A 24,525-nucleotide genomic window follows, 5' to 3' on the forward strand; every position below is an offset into this window, starting at 1 on the left:
CCCGCTCTGAGCTGTCAGCACAGAACCCGACGTGGGGCTCAAACTTATGGATCATGAGGTCATGACCTGAGCTAAGTCAGATGCTTAACCGACTGAGCCACCCAGGCACCCCCATTCAAAATTCTTAAAATAGTTTTGTTTTAGGGGCCCCAATGTGGGTCAGTTGGTTAAGTATCTGACTCTTGATTTCGGCTCAGGCCATGATCTTACAGTTCATGAGTTTGAGCTCTGCATTGAATTCTGTGCTGGGTGTGGAGCCTGCTTAAGATTTTCTCCCTTTCCCTTTGCCCCTCCCCGGCTCATGTGTGTGCACACTCTCATATGTGCTAGATCTGTCTCAGAGGGAAAAAAAAAAATTGCTTCAAAATGAAACCCTTTAAGAGAATGAAAGTGGTATTTCTGGGAGGCCTGTTTGATGGTTTTGAAAAGACAAGTACCAAAGAAAAGGTCCAGAATCATATATATATCATATGTGAATGGATTAAGACCTAACTTCTCAAAGCAACTCTTTGAAATGGACAGCACTTTCTTCACTGCACTGTGTCAGAACTTAAAAACAACCATCGTTGTTTATAGTGGTGCACACACTAGTGCATTAAAATTAGTCATACATACAAGGTCCTTGAGAGAAAGGGTGGTGACTTTATTTTTTTGGTATAATGTATAGGGGCACTTTGAGTACTGGGTTCAGGCTTCATTGAATTAAATTGAAATTAGAAAGATAGAGGCAGCAAGGAAAGTATTTCTCCGCTGAGGAAATTAGTGCAGGTGTTCTGCCTACTTCCCAGCCTGAGTTGGGAGTTTCTTTGGATTTTTGGTAGCCAGCAGGAATAGAAAAACAAAGATTTGGCATTTCAGTGGACTGGATGATTGACAATTAAGACACACCTGTCCAGGTGGACTTGATTGTATTTTTTTCTTGGTAGCTTCTCAGCTATTGTGTGACTTCCTGGAATTATACACTTCTCTGCTCAAGCAAGACAATGATCAGGTATTCTACCTAAAAAAATAATCTGATACACTCTTGTGCTCAAAGGAGTGAGTACAGACTATCACAGGGACATGAATTTGGCCAAAAAGTTAATTAAAATAAAATATGAAGCCCTGAGAAAATGAAGGGGCGAGAATGACCTGCTCCCCTCTATCTTCTTTCCGGTGTGTTTTTTTAAATCTCTTATGAGGGGATTTAAGGCCTTTCTCCAGCTGCCACTGGCTTTGCCAATTCATTCCTTCATGCCACACCGATAAACATGTACAAACTCTTCCAATTCTCGAGGGGTGGAAAATGAGATAGGTGTGAAGTCTACTTCAGCAGAAGGCTTTCTTTTTCACAAATTAGAAATTCCACCACACATATTCCTATTCCTCCAGATAACTGGCAAGGGGATCATCAGAATGAGCTATTGCAAAGCACTACCCTCGTCTTCACAGTTCTGGTGTGATGGGGCCCCAGACCAGAATTGCAAAATAGTTAAGAGAATCTTGGAATATAAAACATGGTACAGAACACCAAAGAAGATTTAATCTTATTTATAGAAAGGTGGTTGATAGGGGAGGGGACAACAGAAGAGAGTGGCTTGAGATCATCATTAATCATTTTGTAAGTACCAACAAAGTGAAAACATCCTTCCAGAATTCACTGCAAGTGACACCGAATCCTTCTCCTAAGCAAATATGCGATGAGTTGATAAAAAAGAGAAGGTCCTGAACTCTTGACTACAGATATAATACAGTGAATATAGAAAATCAAAAACATGCTTTCTATCTGACTCAAAATAAAGGTGCACTTAAACTTGTAAAAGACAACATTTTTATTTGAATGATATGACAGAACTGTCACAGGAGTGTTACCTGCTATAAAGAAAGCCTAAGAATTATTACCTTTATTAGACCAGTGACACTGAGATTTAGCCATACATTTCTAACTTCTGTCCCTCTACAGAGACAATTTTCTTTTCTTAAATAAACTGTCATGCTAGTGTTAATATATTGTTGGCTCTCTCATGCTCTGAGAATACTGCTGATATAAAACATGTATATGTTAGATTGGTAATAGTATCTTTAGTGTAGCTGAGTAGAACAAATGTGTTTCCCTCATGGCTGTGCTAATGTGATAAAGGAAAATTGGCTGTTCATCAGCTTTTGGCTGGGTAAAGACAGTAGAGATGGAACCACATTCTTTTTTATGCATTAATACCATCGAGAACTTTTCACTAGTTATATTTCATGTGCCTGCATGTTGCGCAAAGATGTTGTAAAACATGAGATAATGCTACAAATAACAAAGTAGAAAAGCCTGTATCTTTTATAATGATAACAGTCAAACACCAAATGACAGTAACAGGCTGTAAAAAATGGGCTGCAAAAAAAAAATGCAGCCCTACTACCCAGAAGAGAGGTATATATGCAGGCCCACAAGGAGTTGGCGTGTGTTTTTAGTTCTTTATGTCAAGGCTATGTTTTATAATTAAGTAAATGTAACGTGGGGTCAGTGGAGTTAAGGAAGTACCTGGTTTTTAATAAAAGCAGATTAAATAGTATGGAGAAAAGCCATGTTGGATAACTTTGTGAAGAATTACTATTCCCAAGTAATTATGTTGTTAACTGTCAGGGTGGGTTGATTGGTTGGTTTGTTTGGAGAGAGAGGGCTGTTGAAAACAGTTCTTAAGACAGTCACTCATATAACGTTCTAAAGATGTTGGGGAATGGTTATTTTCATCAATTGTGAGGAAGTCTTAATAGGATAGCATTTGAATGCTATGATTGGATATATTTTTAATTAAAATGTTAGCATCTAACCTTTCACCTGCAAGATGACATATTTCTCTTTCTCTCTCCTTCCGCTACCCCCACCCCCATCCTCGTGTTTTGTTTGCCATTTCGGCTCCTTTGCTAGAGCACCAATGATTCCTTTTGCATTCAAGTTAAAAGCACTTGAACAGAACTGTTTGTAGAGGCTAACACTGATGTCAAATGGCTGATCATTTTATTCAGAAATATGTGCAATCATTGACAGTTTTGTATAAATCCCATCCATGAGGTTGTCTGCAGAACGGTTTGAGTTGGCTCTTCAGGGGTCACTGTACAGAAACAAAATTTCATAACTTTATCATTCTACAATTAGGATATAATTGAGGGGTCATCTAGCCACAACCCAGGAACAAATCTGGTTGGTAAAATGTTTTTATAAAGTTTCACTGGAACACATCCATGCTAACTCACATATGTATTGTCTCTGGCTGCTTTCCTATTACAATAGCAGAGTTGAGCAGTTGTGACCTGGACCAGTTGGAACACAAAATCAAATCACTTGGTTTGCAAATAGACAATATTTATCCTCTGACTATTTACAGAAAAAGTTTGTTGATCCCTGATGTAGAGAGTTGGTAAGTTGTCTGAATAATTAGGCTAGAATATTCTTGTCAAATTTTTATATTCTGTATTGGGGAAGTACGGCTGAAAATCATCAACTATGGTACCAATACTAATACAGGAAATGTTTACAGGAAGTATTTTGTATTAGCAACTTAAATTCTATCCACAGGTTATACATTTTTGGCATACTTAGTTTTGAATATTTCTACCTTTTGTATTGAATTCTGTTTTTGCCAATTATTGTTATAACAAATTTAACTAGTATATAAAGAAATAGCATATTTTCAAAAAATTATGAAGGCATAGCAGTCAGTGCTGCTAAATATACGGGACGAAAAATTATGCATATCTCTAAATACCATGGTACAAATCACAGCACAAAACTATAATATGTAGGTTCATATCTAGATCTATAAACATACAGATATATCACTGAGCCATTAAGATAAATTGTTTTCAGTGTTTCCAACTGAAGAAAGTAGTGAAGTAGGAAATTAACTTGAGAAAGACTGCTGAAATGTAGTTATGATAAAATGCAAGGTTATGTAATTAAAATAATAATGGTGATAATTTCTTGCAGGTGCATCAGACAAAAATCAGTTTCTTCATCAATGGTTTGGAGGAAGATAATACAGCATTTGAAGCAAGGACTCTAAGTGGTTCAATTATAGATTTTGCCTCTGGTACTACACAAATAGGACAGAGTTTAAATGGTAAGATTCTGACTTCAGAAAATTACTTATTTTGTCTAATTACCAGATTGCTCAAGAAAGTGTCAAAAATAATTGTTTTAAATATCTAGGTGTATTTGTTTCTTAGCACTGCTGCAACAAATGAGCAGAACTGGGTAGGAGCTTAATAAAGTAGACATTTATCCTCCTCTTACAGTTCTAGAGCCCATAAGTCTGAAATCAGGGGTTCGCAGGGTTGGTTTTCTCTGGAGGTTCTGATTGGTTCTATGTCTCTCTTTCTCTTGGCTTCCAGTAGTCCTCAGCGTTCCTTGGCTTGTGTCTGCACAGCCCCCTTAGCCTCCAGGTTCACATGACCCTCTCGTCTGTGTTCTCTTCCCTTCTCTTCTCTTCTAAGAGAGCTTGTGGTTAGATGTAGGGCCCACCCTGATCCTATATGCCTTCCTCTCCAGATCCTTAATTACGTAGGCAAAGACCGTATTTCCAAATATGGTCACAGTCACAGATTCCGGGGGGACGCACCTTTTGGAGGGCACTTTTCAACGCACTATACTAGGGAAACTTTAAAATTAAGATGTACCTATTATGATCAAGTTTATTTCTTTCTTCTTTTTCTTTTAAATGTTTATTTATTTTGAGAGAGAGAGCGCACATGCAAGCATGAGCAGGGGAAGAGCAGAGAGACGGGGAGAGAGAGAATCCCAAGCAGGCTCTGCGCTGTCAGTGGAGAGCCTGACATGGGGCTTGATCTCAGGAAACCATGAGATCATGATTTGAGCCCAGATCAAGAGTCAGAAGCTTAACCAACTGAGCCACCCTGGTGCCCCTGATCAATATTTACATAAGAACAATATGTGATAAACTATATTTTCTCAATCTTTTTTTTGTTTGGATTTTAAAGTAGGGTTTAGAATATTAAATAGAAACTGAAATTTAATATTCAACACTAATAAGCTAGATTTATGGTATTCATATCTTCCCATCCTAAAACAGGCCATAGAGGTTTAAAAGAATATATACTGCATCCTGAAAACAAAACCCAGAAATTGAATTTAGGATTAACTTGAAATAATTAGCACAATGGTTTATAAATTGCCTACACTTTAAAAATGGAACAATTATTTTATATTACTAAATAATGAATACTCATTATAAGAAAATCCAAACAATACAGAACTCTCTGAAATAGAAAATATTTCAGTTTTCTACCTTCATAGATACAGTTAACTTTTTTATACCCTTCCAGAACTTTAGTACATATAGCTGGAGATATGGTTATAAAAATAATTTTCTAAAAATGAAATTATAATACATATGCTTTCTCTGAGGCCTCTAAAAATAAATACTTCCTCTCCAAATGTTATGGACAACATTCTATGTTAATATTCCTTCTCATTTAAAATGGCTGCATTATGCCCAGTTGTATAGCTGTAACAAAAACTTTTAAAACAAACTCCTAATAATGAGCATTTAGATTATTCCTAATATTTTGAGATTATTAGCAGTTATTTGCTAGAAATCACGATACATGCCTGTATTTCTATATCTCTGTTTCTAGATCTCTATTATACACACACACATGTATATACCTACATACGCATTTGAGCAACTGTCTGATTGCATAGTTCCTTAAGACTTTACACTTTGGTGTTAGTCTGCTTGAGTTCAAGTCCCAACTGCCCACTTACTAGCTATGTGATCTGGAACAACTTTTAAATGACTCTAAACTGTAGTTAGCCCAAATTTATTTAATTTATGTACTTTTTAAGTTTGTATTTTAATTCCAGTTAGTTAATGCACAGTGTAATATTACTTTCAGGTGTAGAATGTAGTGATTCAATACCCAGTGCTCATCACAACAAGTGCACTCCTTAATCCTCATCACCTATTTAACCCATACCCTACCCCCACCCCTCTGGTAACCATCAGCTTGTTCTCTATAATTCAGAGTCTGTTTCTTGATTTGTCTCTGTCTCTTATTATTATTTTTTTTTACCTTAGCTTGTTTGTTTCTTAAATTTCACATATGAGTTAAATTGTTTATTTATCTTTTTCTGACTGACTGACTTTTGCTTCAATTTCTACTCTCTAGTTCCATCCTTGTCATTGCAAATGGCAAGATTTCATTCCTTTTTATGGCTGAATAATATTCCCGTGTGTGTGTGTGTGTGTGTGTGTGTGTATGTATATTACATGTTATATTTTCTTTATCCCTTGATCAACCAATGGACCAGTGGACACTAGGGCTACTTCCAAATATTGGCTATTGTAAATAATGCCGCTATAAACATAGGGGTGTGTGTATCCTTTCGAATTAGTGTTCTTATATTCTTTTAGTTACTCTAAATTTGAAATGATGATGATGACATTACAGTCTCATTATGAAGATCAAATGAGGCTATGTATGAAAAACATTATTGTTTTTCCAGAATCTGGCACATTGTAGTTGCTGAAAACTTAATGGCATTCTTTGATCAACAGAAGTTCTTAATTTTAATGAAGTCTAATTTACTAATTTTTCTTTTATACTTAATATTTTTATGTCCTATTGAGGAAATCTTTGCACACCCTGATATCATGGAGATATTATTTTTACATTTTATCTGAAAATGTTATTATTTTACCTCTCAAATTTAGGTCTGTTTTCTATATGACTTTATTTTGGGTATGTTATGAGGTGGGGGGGGTCAAGATTCATTTTTTATTTCTCACTTGAATATCACCAGAACCATTTTCATTAAACAGATCATTTCTTCGCTCCCCTGCAGCGAGTGGTAACTGTCACAAATCATGTACCTGCATATGTGAAGATGGTTTGCTCCTGAGCTCTCTCTTTTGGTCCAATGATTTGTTTGCCTGTATTTGAGTCAAAACATTTAGTTTTCATAGTTGTCATTTCGTAAAAGTCTTAAAATCTGAAAGTATTTACTTTCCTAACTTTTTTTCCTTTCAATATTGTCTTGTCTATTTATATGAATTTTAGAGGGAGTTTTGCAATTTTCACAAAATTCTGGGATTTAAATCATAAACTCAATTTCAGGAAAATGGGTATCTATATGATATCAGATCTTCTAATCCACAAACAAAATGTATTTCTTTTTTTTTTTTTTTTTCAACGTTTATTTATTTTTGGGACAGAGAGAGACAGAGCATGAACGGGGGAGGGGCAGAGAGAGAGGGAGACACAGAATCGGAAACAGGCTCCAGGCTCCGAGCCATCAGCCCAGAGCCCGACGCGGGGCTCGAACTCACGGACCGCGAGATCGTGACCTGGCTGAAGTCGGACGCTTAACCGACTGCGCCACCCAGGCGCCCCCAAAATGTATTTCTTAATTTCTCTTAAAAGTTGTTTGTTTGTTTGTTTGTTTGTTTATTATCTTGAGAGAGAGGGAGGGAGGGAGAGGATCCCAAGCAGGCTTTGTGCCACCAGTGCTGAGCCTGACCTCATGAATCATGAGATCATGACCTGAGCCAAGGTCAAGAGTTGAGTCTGACATTTAACCAACTGAGCTACCCAGGCACCCCAATGTTGTTAGTTTTCTGTCCAGAAGTTTCACTCATTTGTAAGACTTAGTTCTATGTATTTTTTGGTTCTTTTTTCATCAGTTATACTTACTATTGTTTCTGAACTTCATTTTCTAGTTTTGTTTTTATTCTATAAAAATACAATCAATTTTTATATTGACCTCAATTAAGTCCAGTGAATTTGCTAAATTTTAATTCTAATAGTGATACAATCCTGCCAGTTGTGTATAGTAGATATAGTATAGCAGAGAGAGAGAGGGACCCAGTGCAAGTGAGGGAGGGGCAGAGAGAGAGGGAGACAGAATCCAAAGCAGGCTCCAGGCTCTGAGCTATCAGCACAGAGCCCGATGCAGGGCTTGAACCCATGAACCTCAAGATCATGACCTAAGCCGAAGCTGGACGCTCAACTGACTGAGCCACCCAGGTGCCCCAGATGTATATTTTTGATATTCAAAATAAATTCTAAAACTGTGTGGTTAAATTTCCTAGCTCTGGTGTCAAAAAACTTAGAATTGAATCCAATCCAGTTGTGTGCCTTTGATAAAAATATGTATCCTTTTAAACCCTCAGGTTTTAATCTATTAAAGGATGTTTTCATAAACAATTAATAGGACTGTAATAATAATTATATGGGATCATGTATGTGTAGAATATGTTGCTTATCATATAGTAAATGTTTAATGAGTGGCAGCTATTATTAACCTCTTTGAACACCTATGCTCTTATTGTAAGTAGGGATAACAATGTCTCTCCATAGAATTTTAAAAATTTTTTTTTTTTTTTCAATGTTTATTTTATTTTTTTTTGGGACAGAGAGAGACAGAGCATGAACGGGGGAGGGGCAGAGAGAGAGGGAGACACAGAGTCGGAAACAGGCTCCAGGCTCTGAGCCATCAGCCCAGAGCCTGATGCGGGGCTCGAACTCACGGACCGCGAGATCGTGACCTGGCTGAAGTCGGACGCTTAACCGACTGCGCCACCCAGGCGCCCCATCTCCATAGAATTGTTGAGAAATCAGAAGACAAAGTGTCTGGACATAACTCTATTTAATTTGTATATGCTCTTCGATCAAGCTAAGCTTATGTGAAGACTTAATTGAAGGAAACTATATATTTAGAAACTTGGTGTGAGTAATTAGCATATTGGAGAATTTTATAAAGTACCCTGCATGCAGAATTTCTTAATAAAACATTAAATCTTGTGAGCCTTGTTTCAATATTTAATCCCCATTAGTACTTCTAAAAGTGTTTTATTGCACCAAATTGTTGCTCAAAGTATTCGATAGTGCTATAAATTAGTCTGCTATGCACTGTGGGGTTGAAGTGACTTGCTTCTGCTCTTCTTCAGCATGCTAGATGTTGAATGAATGCTTCAAAAGGACACTGTGGACTGAATATGATATTTGTTATTAAGCTGTGTAAAAAGAAATTTAACTTCTGATGAGAAAACATATCATTGGAGGGGCGTCTGGGTGGCTCAGTCAGTTGAGCTCAGGTCATGATCTCATGGTCTGTGTGTTCGAACCCCACATCGGGCTCTGTGCTGACAGCTCAGAGCCCGGAGCCTGCTTTGGATTCTGTGTCTCCCTCTCTCTCTGCCCCTCCCCTGCTCATGCTCGCTCTCTCTCTCTCTCTCTCTCTCTCAAAAATAAATAAACATTAAAAAAAGAAAAGAAAACATATCATTGTAAAGGGGTTTGTTTCAAATGTTACTTAATTTTTACTACAATTTTCTCCTTAAGATTTGGGCATCAGAGTGCTACAAGGGAAAGGGTATTTTAAAATAATTTTTGTCTTTATTCTATCAATTTATAGGTACAGTTGTACCTACTGTATCTTTTCTCTAATTAGAGATGGCATGTAGACTGGCTCATTACTTCTGCCTAATGAGCCAGGCTCCATGCCACCTCTCTAATCAGAAAAGAGATAGGTACAGAATGTTCCCACGGACTTATTATAAATCATTTTCTTTCTCTCGCTTGCTCCTTTTTTTAATCAAAAAATTAAGTCACTGTCCTCCATACTTTTGTCCATATCCAAGATGGTTTCATTCAGGAGAGGTAATTGTGCAAGAGATTACTGTGAGCTGAATTAGGGGTGCTCTCATGCAGTGCCGGGCCGGCTGTCTGTGCTTTGGAACAGACACTGCCTCAAATACAGGCATATCAAACGAAGGCCCATAGGAGATCTAGATGTCTTTCCTCTTTTTCTCTGGTTGGGCTTAACTTGTTTCCCTGTTTCTGTACCCAGGAAGCAACAACTTTGCACGTGAATGTTGGCTTGCTACAGAGCTTTTTTTTAGTGGGGTCTCATATCTACCATAACTTTCTAGAAAAATACGTTGCCGATCACACTTTTCTTTTGCTGCAGGCCTTGTCTTTGCCTCCCCTAGGAAATTAATCAATGACCACATGAATGCATTTCACTGACCCCTGTGTACATATTAATGGAATATCTATACATATAATGTATTGATGCTAATGAGATAACCTGATTTGGTTGAGTTGATTTTTTAATATACAAATAGAAACACTTTAGACCATCTCTATGAACCAATATGTATAAGTTCCTTCTTAGAACATTTTCTTCCAGTGCAGGTGTATTTCAATGCCTCTAGTTGGACATAAAACCTGGAGGAGTTACGGTAGCAGACATGTAATTATAAGAAGTCTTTAATATCACTTGGTAATTAACTACAACGGCCCTCCAAATTTTGGGATTAAAAACACAAAATTTTGTGAATCAAAACTTTTCGTGGCTACTTTTGAATCGTGGGAATTTCCATGTTATGCATTTATAAGTGTCTAGCACTTTCTTAAGAAATTAACTGGTAATTATAGAAGCAATAAAGATTTTCCATTTCTATGTAAAAGTGAACGCACAAGGAGGAAAAAGATAACCATCTAAAGCTAACTCCAATGTCCTTTCCCTTCCATGTGTTCTGCTGTGTGTTGTGTATTAATTCATCTGCTTGTTTTTCATTCTTTAGTTGAAATACTACTTTTAATCTCTGCTGGTGTCCCATGGGTTAATATGTCTAACCTCACCTGGGTATAGAGGAAAGGAAAGGAAAATATTGAAACATCTGACATTTTTCTTTTGGTTGAGATTATGATAAATTTTTTCTGAGAGAATGTTTTTTGGAATTAGGGTAAAAAAAGAAATTGAAAAGTATAGAAATCGATTAATTAAGACAGGTTAATGGAATGGAAGAAGAGTATAGAAACAAGGCACATATAGGTATAGAGGGGTTTATTTAAAGGTTAAGTTGGTGTTTCAGATTGTCCTAGAGATGTCTCGCAATAAATCAGGACAATTGGCCAACTATGTTACAAAATAAAAAGATAAATGTATTCCCTCCAACTGTACAAAATAAAAACTGCAGATGAGTTAAAATTTAAATGCAAGGTATGTCCTCGTGAGGTAGTAGAAGAAAATGAAAGCAAATGTTTCTTAATCCTGGAATATTGAAGACTTTTATTAGCATGATACCATGGCCAGAAACACTATAGGAAAATATTGAAAACATCTGACTAGTAAACTGAGAATTTAAAATTTAAACAATGCTTATCATTTTATGCTTAATTTGACAAGGAATAAAAAAGAGATGATACTACTGTGGAAAGAGTTTAGGATAATCTGGCAAACTACAATAAGTAAAAATGTGGAGACTATTTAATCCAAGAATTCTACTTCCAGGATATATCTCAAGAATATAATTAGAGAAAACCTTAAATATGTACTCAAAAGTACTCATTGTAGAATTAAAGTAGCAAATAATTGGAACCAATTAAACATTTCAAAAGGGAATTGATTAAGTAAAGTTTAAATTATACTTAAATTGGAAAAATATGCAAAACTAAGAGAAAGGAAGTATGTCTATTTGTAGAGACAGAGGAGTAGGTTCGTGATGTGTTAGTACAAGAAAAAGCAAGAGTATGTAGTATAATACTCTCTGAATTGAACATGGGTTGACAAAACACACATCTACATTGGACATTTAGGTTATTGGACATACAAATTTCTATTGCTGTAATAATTAGTACCTAAGAAACAAGGCATGAGATTTAGAATAAGAAAGAATTGGGTTTGCATCCCAGCTCTACTTCTTAAAAGTCAGGTGATTTTGGCAAAGAATTACACTTCTCGGGGCACCTGGGTGGCTCAGTCGGTTGAGCGTCCATCTTCAGCTCAGGTCATGATCTCACGGTGGGTGGGTTTGAGCCCCATGTTCGACTCTGTGCTGACAGTTCAGAGCCTGAAGCCTGCTTAGGATTCTGTGTCTCCCTCCCTCTCTCTCTCTCTCTACCCCTCCCCCACTCGTGCTGTCTCTCTCTCTCTCTCAAAAATAAAAGAACGTTAGGGGCGCCTGGGTGGCGCAGTCGGTTAAGCGTCCGACTTCAGCCAGGTCACGATCTCGCGGTCTGTGAGTTCGAGCCCCGCGTCAGGCTCTGGGCTGATGGCTCAGAGCCTGGAGCCTGTTTCTGATTCTGTGTCTCCCTCTCTCTCTGCCCCTCCCCCATTCATGCTCTGTCTCTCTCTGTCCCAAAAATAAATAAACGTTGAAAAAAATAAATAAATAAAACAACGTTAAAAAAATTAAAAAAAAAAAGAATTTTACTTCTCAATCCAATTTCCTGATTTGTTTTCCTAATTTTTCTAATTTGTCATGTGTGTACATACTTTTCAAGGTACTTGTAAAACTTACAAATAATATGGACATGGTTCATGAAAGGTACTTAATCAAATTTTGCCATGTTAAAGCTTATTGATTTTGTGAAACTTAAGTATTTTTAAATGATGGTCATAAACTGTATCAATTTTTTTGGCTCAGAGTCAAAATTTTCCTGGGGTGAGGAGGGAAGAATGTTAAATTTTGAGTAATGATGTGCTATATGTTTGAAAGTACTTTGTGTAGGTAAACCCCATGAAATAATTTCTTTTTCTCTTTAAAGATTAACCCTTTCTGGTATGTGTCATTGTTTCCTGAAACTCCTGTATTCCATCTGGTGTTAACTTATCTTCAGCCTGAAGTGCTTCCTTTTCCATTGCTTACGATTCAGTCTGTGAGAAACAAACTCAACTTTCAAAAATGTCTTTTATTTATCTCTGTTTTTGAAGGATATTTTCACTGTTTCCATTTATAGGAATTCCAAATTGATAATTGTTAATGTTTTCCCAACACTTTAAAGAATTATAGGGGCGCCTGGGTGGCGCAGTCGGTTAAGCGTCCGACTTCAGCCAGGTCACCATCTTGCGCTCCCTGAGTTCGAGCCCCGCGTCGGGCTCTGGGCTGATGGCTCAGAGCCTGGAGCCTGTTTCGGATTCTGTGTCTCCCTCTCTCTCTGCCCCTCCCCCGTTCATGCTCTGTCTCTCTCTGTCCCAAAAAAATGAATAAACGTTAAAAAAAAATTAAAAAAAAAAAAGAGTTATAATTTATTGTCTTCTGCCCTTCATTTTTTTCTGACGAGAAGTCAAGCCGTCATTCATATCAATGTTCCCTTGAATGTGGTAGGTTGTTTTTCTCTTGCTGCTTTTAAGGTTTTCTCTTGGATGTTAACAGTTGAACTAAGTAGTGCCTATGTGTAGTTTTTATTATGTTTACCCTGGTTGAGGTTTGATCATACTCTTGGATGTGTGAAGTGATGTTTTCATTACTTTCAGATGTTCTTGATAACCATCTCTTAAAAATTGTCTTTCTTGTTTTTCCATTTTCCTTCTTTTTCTCTAGGACTTCAGTTACAATTATTTTAGAGCACTGGATATCATCCCACAGATCCTGAGCACTTTTTCCCCATACTCTTTTCTTTTGGTGTTTCTCTTTGCATATTTTCCATGGACCTGCCTTGAAATGCACTGATCATTTTCTCTGTTTTATTTAGGCTGCTGTTAAGCTTATGTAGAAAAGTCTTCATTCTTAATCTCATACTTTTCATTTCCAGCATTCCTATTTGGCTACTTTTTGGTAGATGTGATCTCTCTACTCAGATTTCCCCCATCCATTCGCACATGTTGTCAGTCACCACTTCCACTAGATCTTTTAGTATTTTTGTCTTAGGTATTTTCATATCCTTATTTAATAACTAATGTCTGGGCCATATCTGCATCACCTCCTATTAATGGTTTCCTGTCTTTACAATGGGCCACATTTTCTTCTTCATGTGTCTATAAATATTGTGTACTAGACATTGTATATAGGTTTGGAAAGACAGAAATGAATAATATTTACCTCTAGAGGAAAGAGCACTCTATCAGGCTTCGAGAGAGAGAGAGAGAGAGAGAGAGAGCGAGAGCGAGTGAGTGTTGGGGCGTTGTTGAGGAAAGTGAGTAGGAGAAGAAGAACGTCAAACTGATTTGAAGTTGATCTGGATGTGGGCTTTATTACAGTTTCAATGTTAAGTCATTTACCACTGGTTTCAGATGTTTGAGGATAGAATCGGGCTGGGTGCAGACTCACTGTGTGCTTGGGCCCTTTGGAATTCTAAGCTGTTGTTCCAGGGTACTATGGCTGACTCTCCCACCTCTTGCTTCTCTGTTAGGGAGACCAGCAGTCCTGGGTCTCATCTCTCCTATGAAAGGCTTATACCTTTGTAGAATTTAATTTGTTTAGATTTCTTTGTGTCCTCTACTTTCTCAGGGGTTAAAAATGATTTTATAGTTTTCCTGGCATAATTTGGTTGTTGGGTTGATAGTAAAGTGATGGTCTCTTGCATCTGTCCATGTCTTAATCCGAAGATGAAGTCCAACCATTATTGTAACATCTAATCTGTGCCTCTTTTCTTTCTTTGTCCAACTCTCGGCTTTAACTTTGCTGTCTGCTAGGCTGTCTCAGCGATGGCCAGTCTCTGGCTGTCTGGACCTAGAAGGATTATTATTTGGCCTCAAGGATTATTTTTGTGGAATTTAGGCATTCACCTTGTAGTTATCTCTTATAACTTTTTCTGGAGTAATTTTTTGCCTTTTGGGATCCTAACTGTACCTCTGGCTTTTTAAACTTTTAACGTGTTTTTTTGTTTTTTATTTATTTTGGTTTGCCCGAAATCTATTCACTGCCAGTATTTGAAGCTGAAAGGTAGTGACAATTCCTCACTTTTTTTTTATTGTTACTTTTCATGTCTGTGCCTCCTAGAGCTCCCTTTGTCCAGAAGCAGTATTTTAATCAGTTTGTATAGCATATAAATATTGTGCATTTCCTTTTTCTGTCAGATATATGCTAATATTTATCAACTTGCACCCTCTGGTGCCCTGAATCCAGCCATTCTTCAACACCTCTGGGATGTTTAATCAATTTACTGAAACAACTTTCCCCTGTCTCTCACTCCCTTGTTGCGTTCTGTCCCTTCTTATTGAGCTTAAGTATCATGGTCAAATATTAGAATCACTTCCTTGCACACACCTTGACTCCTTTGCTTTTTATTTTTCCTCACTTGCTAGTATTACCATGGCAACACCCTGGATTGGTTAAATAGACCCAATCAGGATGACTTGTGCCACCTAACATTTATGACCATAAACCTCCTATGTGCCCATGATGCTGCCCTAGGTTCATTCCGTATTTCCCTTACGCATTCACGTTCTGCCTTTGGGTAACCGTGTACACGTTTTGTTCTGTCCTTAAATTTACTTCTTATCCTGACCCTCCACTGATGATAATACCTTCCAGTTCACGAGGAAATTAAAACAAGTAATAAAATAACTACTATAAATTCCCACTGCTGTATTTATCCACCTCTGTCATATAATCTAGATCTTATCAAGGTAATTTTCACAGCATTTTTCCCCGTTTGCTCCTGTATCGTGTTTTCTAGTGTTTTGGAACTTCTCTAGTATTAATGGAACATGTCAAGGACATACAGATATGGTATGATTCTTCCATTAAATTTTTTTCTTAACTCCCACATCCTCCACCAGAGTAAGTGTTTTGTTTTGTTTCTTTGTTCCTCTTTTTAAGCAAAACTTCCTCCTTGTTTTGTCAGTGATAGCACTCTTTCTTTTCCAGTTCTACTGTCTACAGTCAGGCTTTAGCTCACCACAACATTTAAATTATACTTGTCAAATCTCTGCTGACCTTCACGTCATAAATCTGATAGTTAATTTCACATCTTTATCCTATTTGACCCATCAACATCACTGAAAAGAGTTGAGATCACTCCTTCCTTGTTATACTTTCTTCACTTGGTGTCTAAGACCACATTATCTCCCGGTTTGTCCCTGAATTTCTAGTTGCTGTGTCTCAATTTGATTTCCTGGTTCCTGTTTATCCACTTGGCTTTCTTAACATTGGTACTCCAGGACTCACACCTTGGTTCTGTTTCCATGTCTGTAGACATGCACTCCCTTAAACATCACCTCCCGCTTCAAAGTTTTAAATACTGTCTAAGTGGCTTAAATTCTAAATCGAAATCTGTCTTCCTTCCTCGTTCCCCCAGCCTCTTTCCTAAATTCCAGAATGCTACATCAGACTATCTAAAATCTCCATTTGGATGCTTAATTTATATCTCATTTTTTTCCAAAACTGAAATTTGGATGTTTTAGACCTCTTACTTTGATACACATACTATTTCTTCTATAATCCTCCCCATTTCAGGTAAGTGTAGTTTCATTTTCCACTATTTCAGAAGGAAAGATTGGAGTCCTTGCCAGTTCTTCTCACATTTGACGTATGTATCAGAAGAGTCCTGTTGATGTTACCTTCAAAATATGTCCAGATTTTGATTCCAACTCACACTCGCTCTAGAGATACCCCAGTCCAGGGCATGGTTGCTGCTCTTGCGTGGATTAATGCAAAGTCTTTTAACTGCCTCCACCCTGCCATCCACTTTTTTCTCAACACAATAGCCAGGATTGTTCCGTTACTCATGAGTCAGATCATGTTACTTCTGTGTTCAAAATGCTTTATTATTTTCCTACCTCACTAGAGTGAAAGCCACCATTTTTATGATGGCCTATAAGACCTACATGATCTGACTACAGTTACTTCTCCAGCGTTACTATTGCTACCATTTCTTTTTCTCACTTTGTTTCACCCAAACTGGCCTTTTTGCTGTTGTTTGAATATGCGAAGCCCACTTCTGTCTTAGGGTCTTTTCCGTATTCACTGTTCCTTTAGACTGGAAGTCTATACCTTCAGATTTCCATAGTGCTGACTCCATCTCTTTGGGTCTGCTCAAATATTGCCTTCTTAATGAAATCTTCCCTACAACCCTCCAGTTCCCCACGTTTTGCCCCTCATTATGCTGCTTTTTTTTTCTCTTCATGGAACTTACCATTTTAACTTAGTATATGAGTTACTTAGTATTTTTATTGTATACATATGTTTTCCCTTCTAGAATATAAATTCTGTGATTTTTTTGTTTGTTTACATTGTTCTCTGATGTATCCCTAGAGCCTGGAAGATTGCCTGTCACATGATAGCCATTCAATAAATATTTGCTGTTTGCTCAACAAGTGGATGAAGTGAGAGGATCTGAAGGGTAGAGTATATGGATATAGCTAAAATTAGTTTGTCAGCCTCACCTCTCTGGCAGTGTTCCAGATGTGATTTCTAATGGACTTGCTCTGTGAGGATGGAAAATGTTACAAAGAAGTAGTTGAGCAGATACTGGTGATTAAAGGAGAAGAAGAAGTCAAAGGTGTATCATAAAGAGAAATAGGGATGTTGGGATTTTGTGTGTATATGTGTGCATATATGAGGTGGAGAGGAGAGCGGAGAAGAAGAAAAGGAGAGAAAGGTTAATGCAGGGGAGGAACTGAGGGAAAGGAGAGTGAGCTTAAGGGAATTAATGTTGATTATTTGAGGTAGAAATGGAATAGCCAAGGGGCGCCTGGGTGGCGCAGTCGGTTAAGCGTCCGACTTCAGCCAGGTCACGATCTCGCGGTCCGTGAGTTCGAGCCCCGCGTCAGGCTCTGGGCTGATGGCTCAGAGCCTGGAGCCTGTTTCCGATTCTGTGTCTCCCTCTCTCTCTGCCCCTCCCCGGTTCATGCTCTGTCTCTCTCTCTGTCCCAAAAATAAATAAACGTTGAAAAAAAAAAAAAAGGGAATAGCCAAGTAGAAATGGCAAAATGTCGTTTGAGACAGGAGACTGGATTTGAGGACTGATTTAGGGTTAGCGATATGGAGATAAGAATATTCCTTATAGAGGTTATTTTTGAAGTTCTAGAAGCAGATAAAATTATTGGAGGAGAGAAAATTAGAAAAAAAGAGTATAGAGCTACAGATAGAGGGTTGGGAGATGGGGGTAAAGATTAGAGGCACCCAAGGAGCTTCAGAAGTATCCCAAGGGTTAGGATATTGGAGGACAAATGATGATGATTTCAAGATGTTCTTCAATAATACCAAACACCAGAATACTAAGGAGAAGTTATAAGACTGAAAATCACACCTAGGTTGGCCATCAAGAGTACACTTTCAGTCTAGCGATAGAGAAAAGGGAATGTAGATCACTTAAAATGTGACTAAATGGTAAGGAAAAGGAGACTTGGGTGTAGATATTGCAGAAAACTGGTTCTGAAAAGAAGAAAAGGAATTGGATGAAATTAGCATAATATCAGGTTCTGTTCTCTGTTCTCTGATTCAATTACTCTTGACTATTTTGTGGCCATCCTTTGATTCTTCAGGATAACAGCTTTCTTTTCACTGATTTAAATAATGATTCTGGAGGTAAATTTTCAAACTTTCCTTCATTCAAGAAATTTTATTATACTGTATGTATTGTACACTTGTATAATAATACCTGTGTTAATTTTATATGACTGTACATTAAATGCTTATGTTTTTTATTGTCTGCAATGATAGCTTCATTTGGAGCTTTATTTCCTTCTTATGGTTACATGATAATTGGAGTATATTTTCATTCTTTTCTCTTGATGCCTAAAAACAACAATAACACTAACAACAAAACCAGAAAACACACTCTAGGTTTTTTTCTTGGCATGAAGCCCTTACCATTTTGAGCACTTAAAAAAAATGAGCAAGATTGACTCTATTCTAGAACCATCATATTTTGAAGTTCTAGATTTTTATGATTTATTTTAAAATTTGTTGTAGAAAAAGTGTTTTCTTTAGTGTCACAATGAAGTAAATAGAAATCAGGTAATTAACCTATCTCTTCATGCATACCTTTAATTTCAATTTGAATTCCTGATAGAAATGATGAAAGGCAATTAGCTAAGTCTTTGTTAAAAGGAGATATATTAGCTTTTATTTTACTGCATTGAGATTTTGTTCTTTACATGTGAATCTATTAATGGTATTGTCAAAATGCTCAGTCTTTAAGCTCTGTTTTTTTTTTTTAAAGGAGGATTCTGTTTGATATCATGTTAGATATTATTTCCAAAAAGAAATTCAGTATTTATCTTTAGTTCTTTTAACCTATGGGTAGATGTCTCTAAAACTACCTATGCTAATTATCATACTTCTAGTTCTAAAACTTTTGGTTCACAAGGGACAGATCTAATCTTACTAACTTCACATTGTTATTACTATTTATTTGACTTTAACATTTATAGCAACATCTAACCTTCTAAAATAATTTAGAAATACCCCCACTTTCTTTATGTCAGTGATTTCCCAGGCAATGGACATGTGAAATTGAAATTTCAAAGTGTATTTAAGCAATTTTTAAAGATTCTTAAAGATCTCCTTTCCTGTTACGCATTTACATTTATCATTCTCATGTATATTTGTATGATTTTGTTATAAGGTTGACTCATATAAAATTGCCATTTTTTACATTAAAAATGACCAAATATTGGCTATTTCAGATGGTTAAACCTAATATATAGGTAAGTATCCTTAAATAACATAATATATGCTATTATCTTCATGTTAAAATGTACAGAATGGCTTCTTAGTGTATTTTCAACTTGGTGCTTGCACAAAAATGGGGAATTATTTGAGATCTGGTTCATTCCTTGTAGTCGTGTTATTCATATCCCATTATATGAACAAAAGCATTTATTTGTTCCCAAGTTGAGAATTAGTTTTATCTCATTTTATAATTTATAAAATTCTATAATTTTAAATTTCTCCTGGGACACATTCATCTTTCTTCCCTTCTATTCTGTAAAATGTATATTATTCTTGCTTAATTGCCCTATCTGGTATGCCCAGAACACTGTTGAATAGAAGGGGCAAGAGTGGACATTAGTGTCTTGTTCCTGATTGCAGAGGGAAAACATTTAGTTTCTCACCACAAAGTGTAATGCTAACTGTAGGTTTTTATAAATGTTCTTTATCCAATGAGGAATGCCGGAGTCCAGCTCCAGCAGGTCCAGGGGCTCCCGAAGGATGAACAGCAGCAGCGAAAAAGTGAAAATAAAATAAAACAAAAATAAAATGGACACAGACAACAGCAGTGTGTTAGACTGGCCGCTTTATTGTAGCAAGTGTGGCATTATATTTGTTAGCAAATTCCTGGTAGCGTGCGTTATCTATGTTTCTCGGCATTACCTAATTCTAAAAATGTTCCTTTGTGTGATCACCCATAAAGGAACAACATAGTTATTTTCTAGTAACATTCCCTCCTACCCTTTCAAGGTCATCTAGCTCTCAACACCTCAAGTGGAATGTTTTACAAGGACATGACTTCTTAATTGTTCCTTTGTGCCATCTGTGGTACAAGGGACAAGAGTATTCGCTTTGGTCTGGGGTGCCGGGAGGGAGCCAAGAGGGCCCTGGGAGCCCACGCCTTATGTGCTCCCAGAGAGACAATGTATACCTAGGAACTAATGAACCATTCTGTACCTTAGCCCACCAGGTCCAGTTATCATCTGGAATGCCTCCTGGGGGCCAAGTGGGCCTAGGGGTTGGAGTAACTTGTATCCATAGATACATTCCTTTGTTGCTGGAGTGGGGATTTCGAACCCATTTGTCCTCCTCCTTGGCTGGGAAATATATGGGGCTATCCTCCCTTTAGGTAGAGGAGTGTTTATAGGGGGCAGCAAGGGCTGGATGTAGGGCCACGTAATTTCCTGCAGACTCTTATTTCTTTCCCCAGTGGTTCTTTTCCCTGGGGGCCCGTCGTGGGCAATTCCCGAACTGGCAATTCCCCAGGTACTTTCATTGGTAGGGGGGCTGCCCTGACCAACGCCAAGGCTAAATTACATAAAAGCAGGAGTACAAGAAGCTTCACTGTCGGTGGGCCACCACGCTGTCCCAATCCGTCCACCGTCCGGGCCCTGCAATCAGGCTGGTTGGATAGCTCGGCTTCCAGCAGAGGAACTTCCCTTCTTTCATAGCTTGTTTTTATAATGAAATAGTGTTGGAATTTGGCAAGTGCCTTTCCTGAATCTATGAAGAGGATCATTTGTTTTTTATCCTTTATTCCATCAATATTATGCATTATTCAGTATTCACATATTGGACCAGCCTTGTATCTCTGGGATAAATCTCAGTTGCTTATGGTATATAATCTTTTTATTTATGGTGTTTGATTTAGTTTACTAGTGTTCTGTTGAAGATTTTACCTCTATATTCATAAAACATATTAATCTGTAACTTTCTTATGATGTCTTTATTGGTTTTGGTATCAGAATGAGATGATTCTATGAATCTATGAATTCTGATTCAGTCTATGAATGAGTTGAAAAGTGTTTCTTCCTCTTCTATTTCTTTTGGAAGAACTTGTGAGGGATTGGAGTTATTCCTTGTTTAAATGTTTAGAAGAATCCACCAGTTGAAGGCATGTGGTCTTGGATTTTCTTTGTGTGTAGTTGTTTTTATTACTAATTTATTCTCTTTGCTTATTAAAACTACTCAGAATGCCTATTTCTTCTTGAGTCAGTTTCAGTAGTTTGTACCTTTTGTGGAATTTGTTCATCTTATCAAGATTATCTAATCGTTAGTAAACAGTCTACAGAATTATCTTACAATCTTTCATGTCTGTAAGATCATTTGTAATGTTCCTTCTTTCATTCCTGATTTCACTTTTCTGTCCTTTGTTTTCTTTGTCAGTCAAGCTAAATGTTTGTCAGATTTGTTAATCATTTCAAAGGATAAACTTCTGTTGTTTTTCCCTATTGTTTTTCTATTTTCTATTTCATTTATGTCTACTCTAATCTTTATAACTTGCTTCTTTCTGCTTGCCTTGGGTGAAGTTTACTCTTTTTTTTCCCTCTAATTTCTTAAGGTAGAATATTAGGTCATTGATTTCATTACTTTATTCTTTAATATAGATATTTATAGCTGTATTTCTCTTTAAGCAACACTTTACCTGAAACTCATGAAGTGTGTTTTGTTGTGTGTTTGTTTTCATTTGTCTTAAAGGATCTTCTAGGTATTTTGGGGATTTTTCCCTTGGTTATTGGGAATGTGTTTGGCTACAGTTTATGTAGTATGTCTTTCTTCTGTCTTTTAGCTTTGAATCTATTTGTTTCTTTGAGTTTGTCTTTCCTAGGAAGCATATAGTTGGATTCTGTTTTTTGCCCCCATTCTTCCCACATCTCCTTTTCTGGGAGGTGTTTACCCTATTTCCATTTAATATAATTATTGATAAGGTAGTTGAAATGTCACTTTGCTATTTGTTTTCTATATGTCTTTTTTGTTCCTCTATTTCTCCATTAATATCTTCTTTTGTGTTAATATGTTTTAGTATACCATTTTAACCTCCTCGTCATTTTTTTTTTTACTATTTGTTATTTTGTTAGTAGTTTCCCAGGATATTAAAATAAACATAATCTAGTTTTCATTAATACCAACTTCTTTTTTTTTTAACTTTACATATTTTGAGAGAGAAAGACAGCATGAGCAGAGGTGGAGCAGAGAGTGTGGTAGAATGAATTCTAAGGGGCTTGAACTCACAAACTGTGAGACCATGATTTGAGCAAGATTGAGAATAAGACTCTTAACTTACTGAGCCACCCAGGCACCCCAATACCAAATTAATTTCAATAGTATACAAAAACTTTGTATCTATTTAGTTTTTTTTCCCTCCCCCTTGTTATTGTCATTCAAATTATGGTGTTGGATGTCCGTCAACACAGAATTATAATTATTGTATTATGCAGTTGTTTTTTTAAATCAGGAGAGAAAGTATTATAAATAAAAATGCATTTATATTATCTTATATATTTATATTTGTAGTTACTTTACAGGGGCTCTTTATTTCTTCAGGTACATTAGAGTTATTGTTTAGTGTCCTTTTATTTCAACATAGAAGTTTACTTTAGTAATTTATATGAAGCATGTCTACTAGTCACAATTCTCTCCAATTTTGTTTATCTGGGAATGTTTTAATCTGTCCTTCATTTTTGAAGAATAGTTTTACTGGAGAGAATATTTGGTTGGCAATATTTTTTTCTTTCAGTGCCCTAAATATGTCATCCTGCTGCCTTCTGGCCTCCATGGTTTCTGATTAAAATTATGTTGTTAATCTTATTGAACATACTTTGTATCAGATGGGTCATTTCTCTTTTGCTGCTTTCATGATTTTCTCTTTGTTTTCCAACAGTCTGATAATAATATCTCTAGGTGTAGATATTTTTGAATTTATCCTTCTTTGAGTTCATTGAGCTTCTTGGATGTGTAGGTAATGGTATTCATCAAATCTGAAAAAGTTTTAGTAATTTTTTAAAAATATTTTTTCTGCCTTTTTTCTATATCTTTTCTTGGGATTCCTATTATACTTATGTTGGTACACTTGATGGTGTCTCAGTTTTCTGAGGCTCTGTTTATTTTTCTGCATTACTTGTTCCTTCTTCCTCAGACTGAATAACCTAATTTGACCTATCTTCATGTTCATCAATTCCTTCTTCTGCCATTTGTATCTAATATTGAACTCCTCTAGTGAATTTTTATTTTCACAATTTGTCTCCTTACTCATATTCTCTATTTGCTGAGGCACCATTTTCATCCTTTCTTTAGTTTTTTGAGCAACTATTTAAAATAGTTGATTTAAAGTCTTTGTCTGCTAAGTTTAATGTATGGACTTACAATTGACCAAGTTTCTATGACTGCTTTTCCTTCCACTCTGTATCAACCTGTTAACCATAGTTTCTTTTGTTGTTTTTGCATGTGTCACTTTTTTTGTTAAAAACTGGATGTTTAAATAATATAGCAAATCTGGAAATCATTCTTCCCTTTCTCATGTTTTTTTATGCTTCTGTTTATTGCTGCTTTCTTGTTTAGTGACTGACCTGATTTACATACAGTCTATATTATTGTCACATGTGGGCACTGATTTCTGTGTTGAATTAACTTAGTGCTCAGCTAAATGTTTGAAGAGAGAATTTCTTAAATTCCTAGAATGAATAAGTTTTTCAGTCTTTGCTTAAAGCTCTGTATTTGTGTTAAAGTGTGCCTCTAATGTTTAAACAGATAAGCTGTCTTCTTTAGTCACCACTACCTGCTTGTGCAGAGCCAGAATGTCAAGTAGAGGATGTGATTTTTCTATGTTCAGACTCCAAAATTTACAACTAAAATGGTTTTTAAAGGTCATAAAACACAGCCCCTTTATTTTATAGATGATAAAATATATTTTATTATTCCTCTGCGGCAGAGCTTCCCTTTAACTATTATTAAAATATAGGAAGTTAATTCTAATTTCTCAGTATTGAAATGTACACCTCCACTTCTACACCCTGCTCTGACTACTATCATCTTTCACTTGGATTACTATAATAGCTTAACTGGTCTCACTACCTGTACCCTTGTCCTCTCCATTCTATTCTTAACACTTTTGAATAAACCTGAGATCATGTCAGTCCTCTCCTCTAAACCCTCCAGTGTCTTCCTATTTCATTCAGAATAAAAATCAAAGTCTTTACTGTAGGTTTGCAAGGCTTTTAATGACTTGAACCCCTTTCCCCCCAGCCAGTTACTTGTCTGACCTAATCTTCCAATAGCCTCCCCTCTATTATTCTGCTCCTGGATGCTGGCTCCTTGCAGTTCCTCTCACATGCCAAGCATACTGCCTTAGGGGTCTGTGCACTCATTGGCT

General features: G+C 36.6%; 1 protein-coding gene across 3 annotated transcripts in view; it reads left to right on the forward strand.

The window, feature by feature from the left end:
• USH2A (usherin) overlaps positions 1-24,525 on the forward strand; it is a 734,839-nt gene that overhangs the window by 54,862 nt on the left and 655,452 nt on the right. For all 3 annotated transcript variants that reach the window (XM_025927811.2, XM_086694483.1, XM_086694484.1), the window contains exon 4: positions 3,956-4,088. In XM_025927811.2, the coding sequence (XP_025783596.2) occupies positions 3,956-4,088 (133 nt within the window). The remainder of the gene's footprint in view (positions 1-3,955; positions 4,089-24,525) is intronic.

The sequence above is a fragment of the Puma concolor genome, chromosome E4 (assembly GCF_028749965.1).
Source record: "Puma concolor isolate L17-30 chromosome E4, mPumCon1.1.hap2, whole genome shotgun sequence".
NCBI lineage: Eukaryota > Metazoa > Chordata > Mammalia > Carnivora > Felidae > Puma > Puma concolor.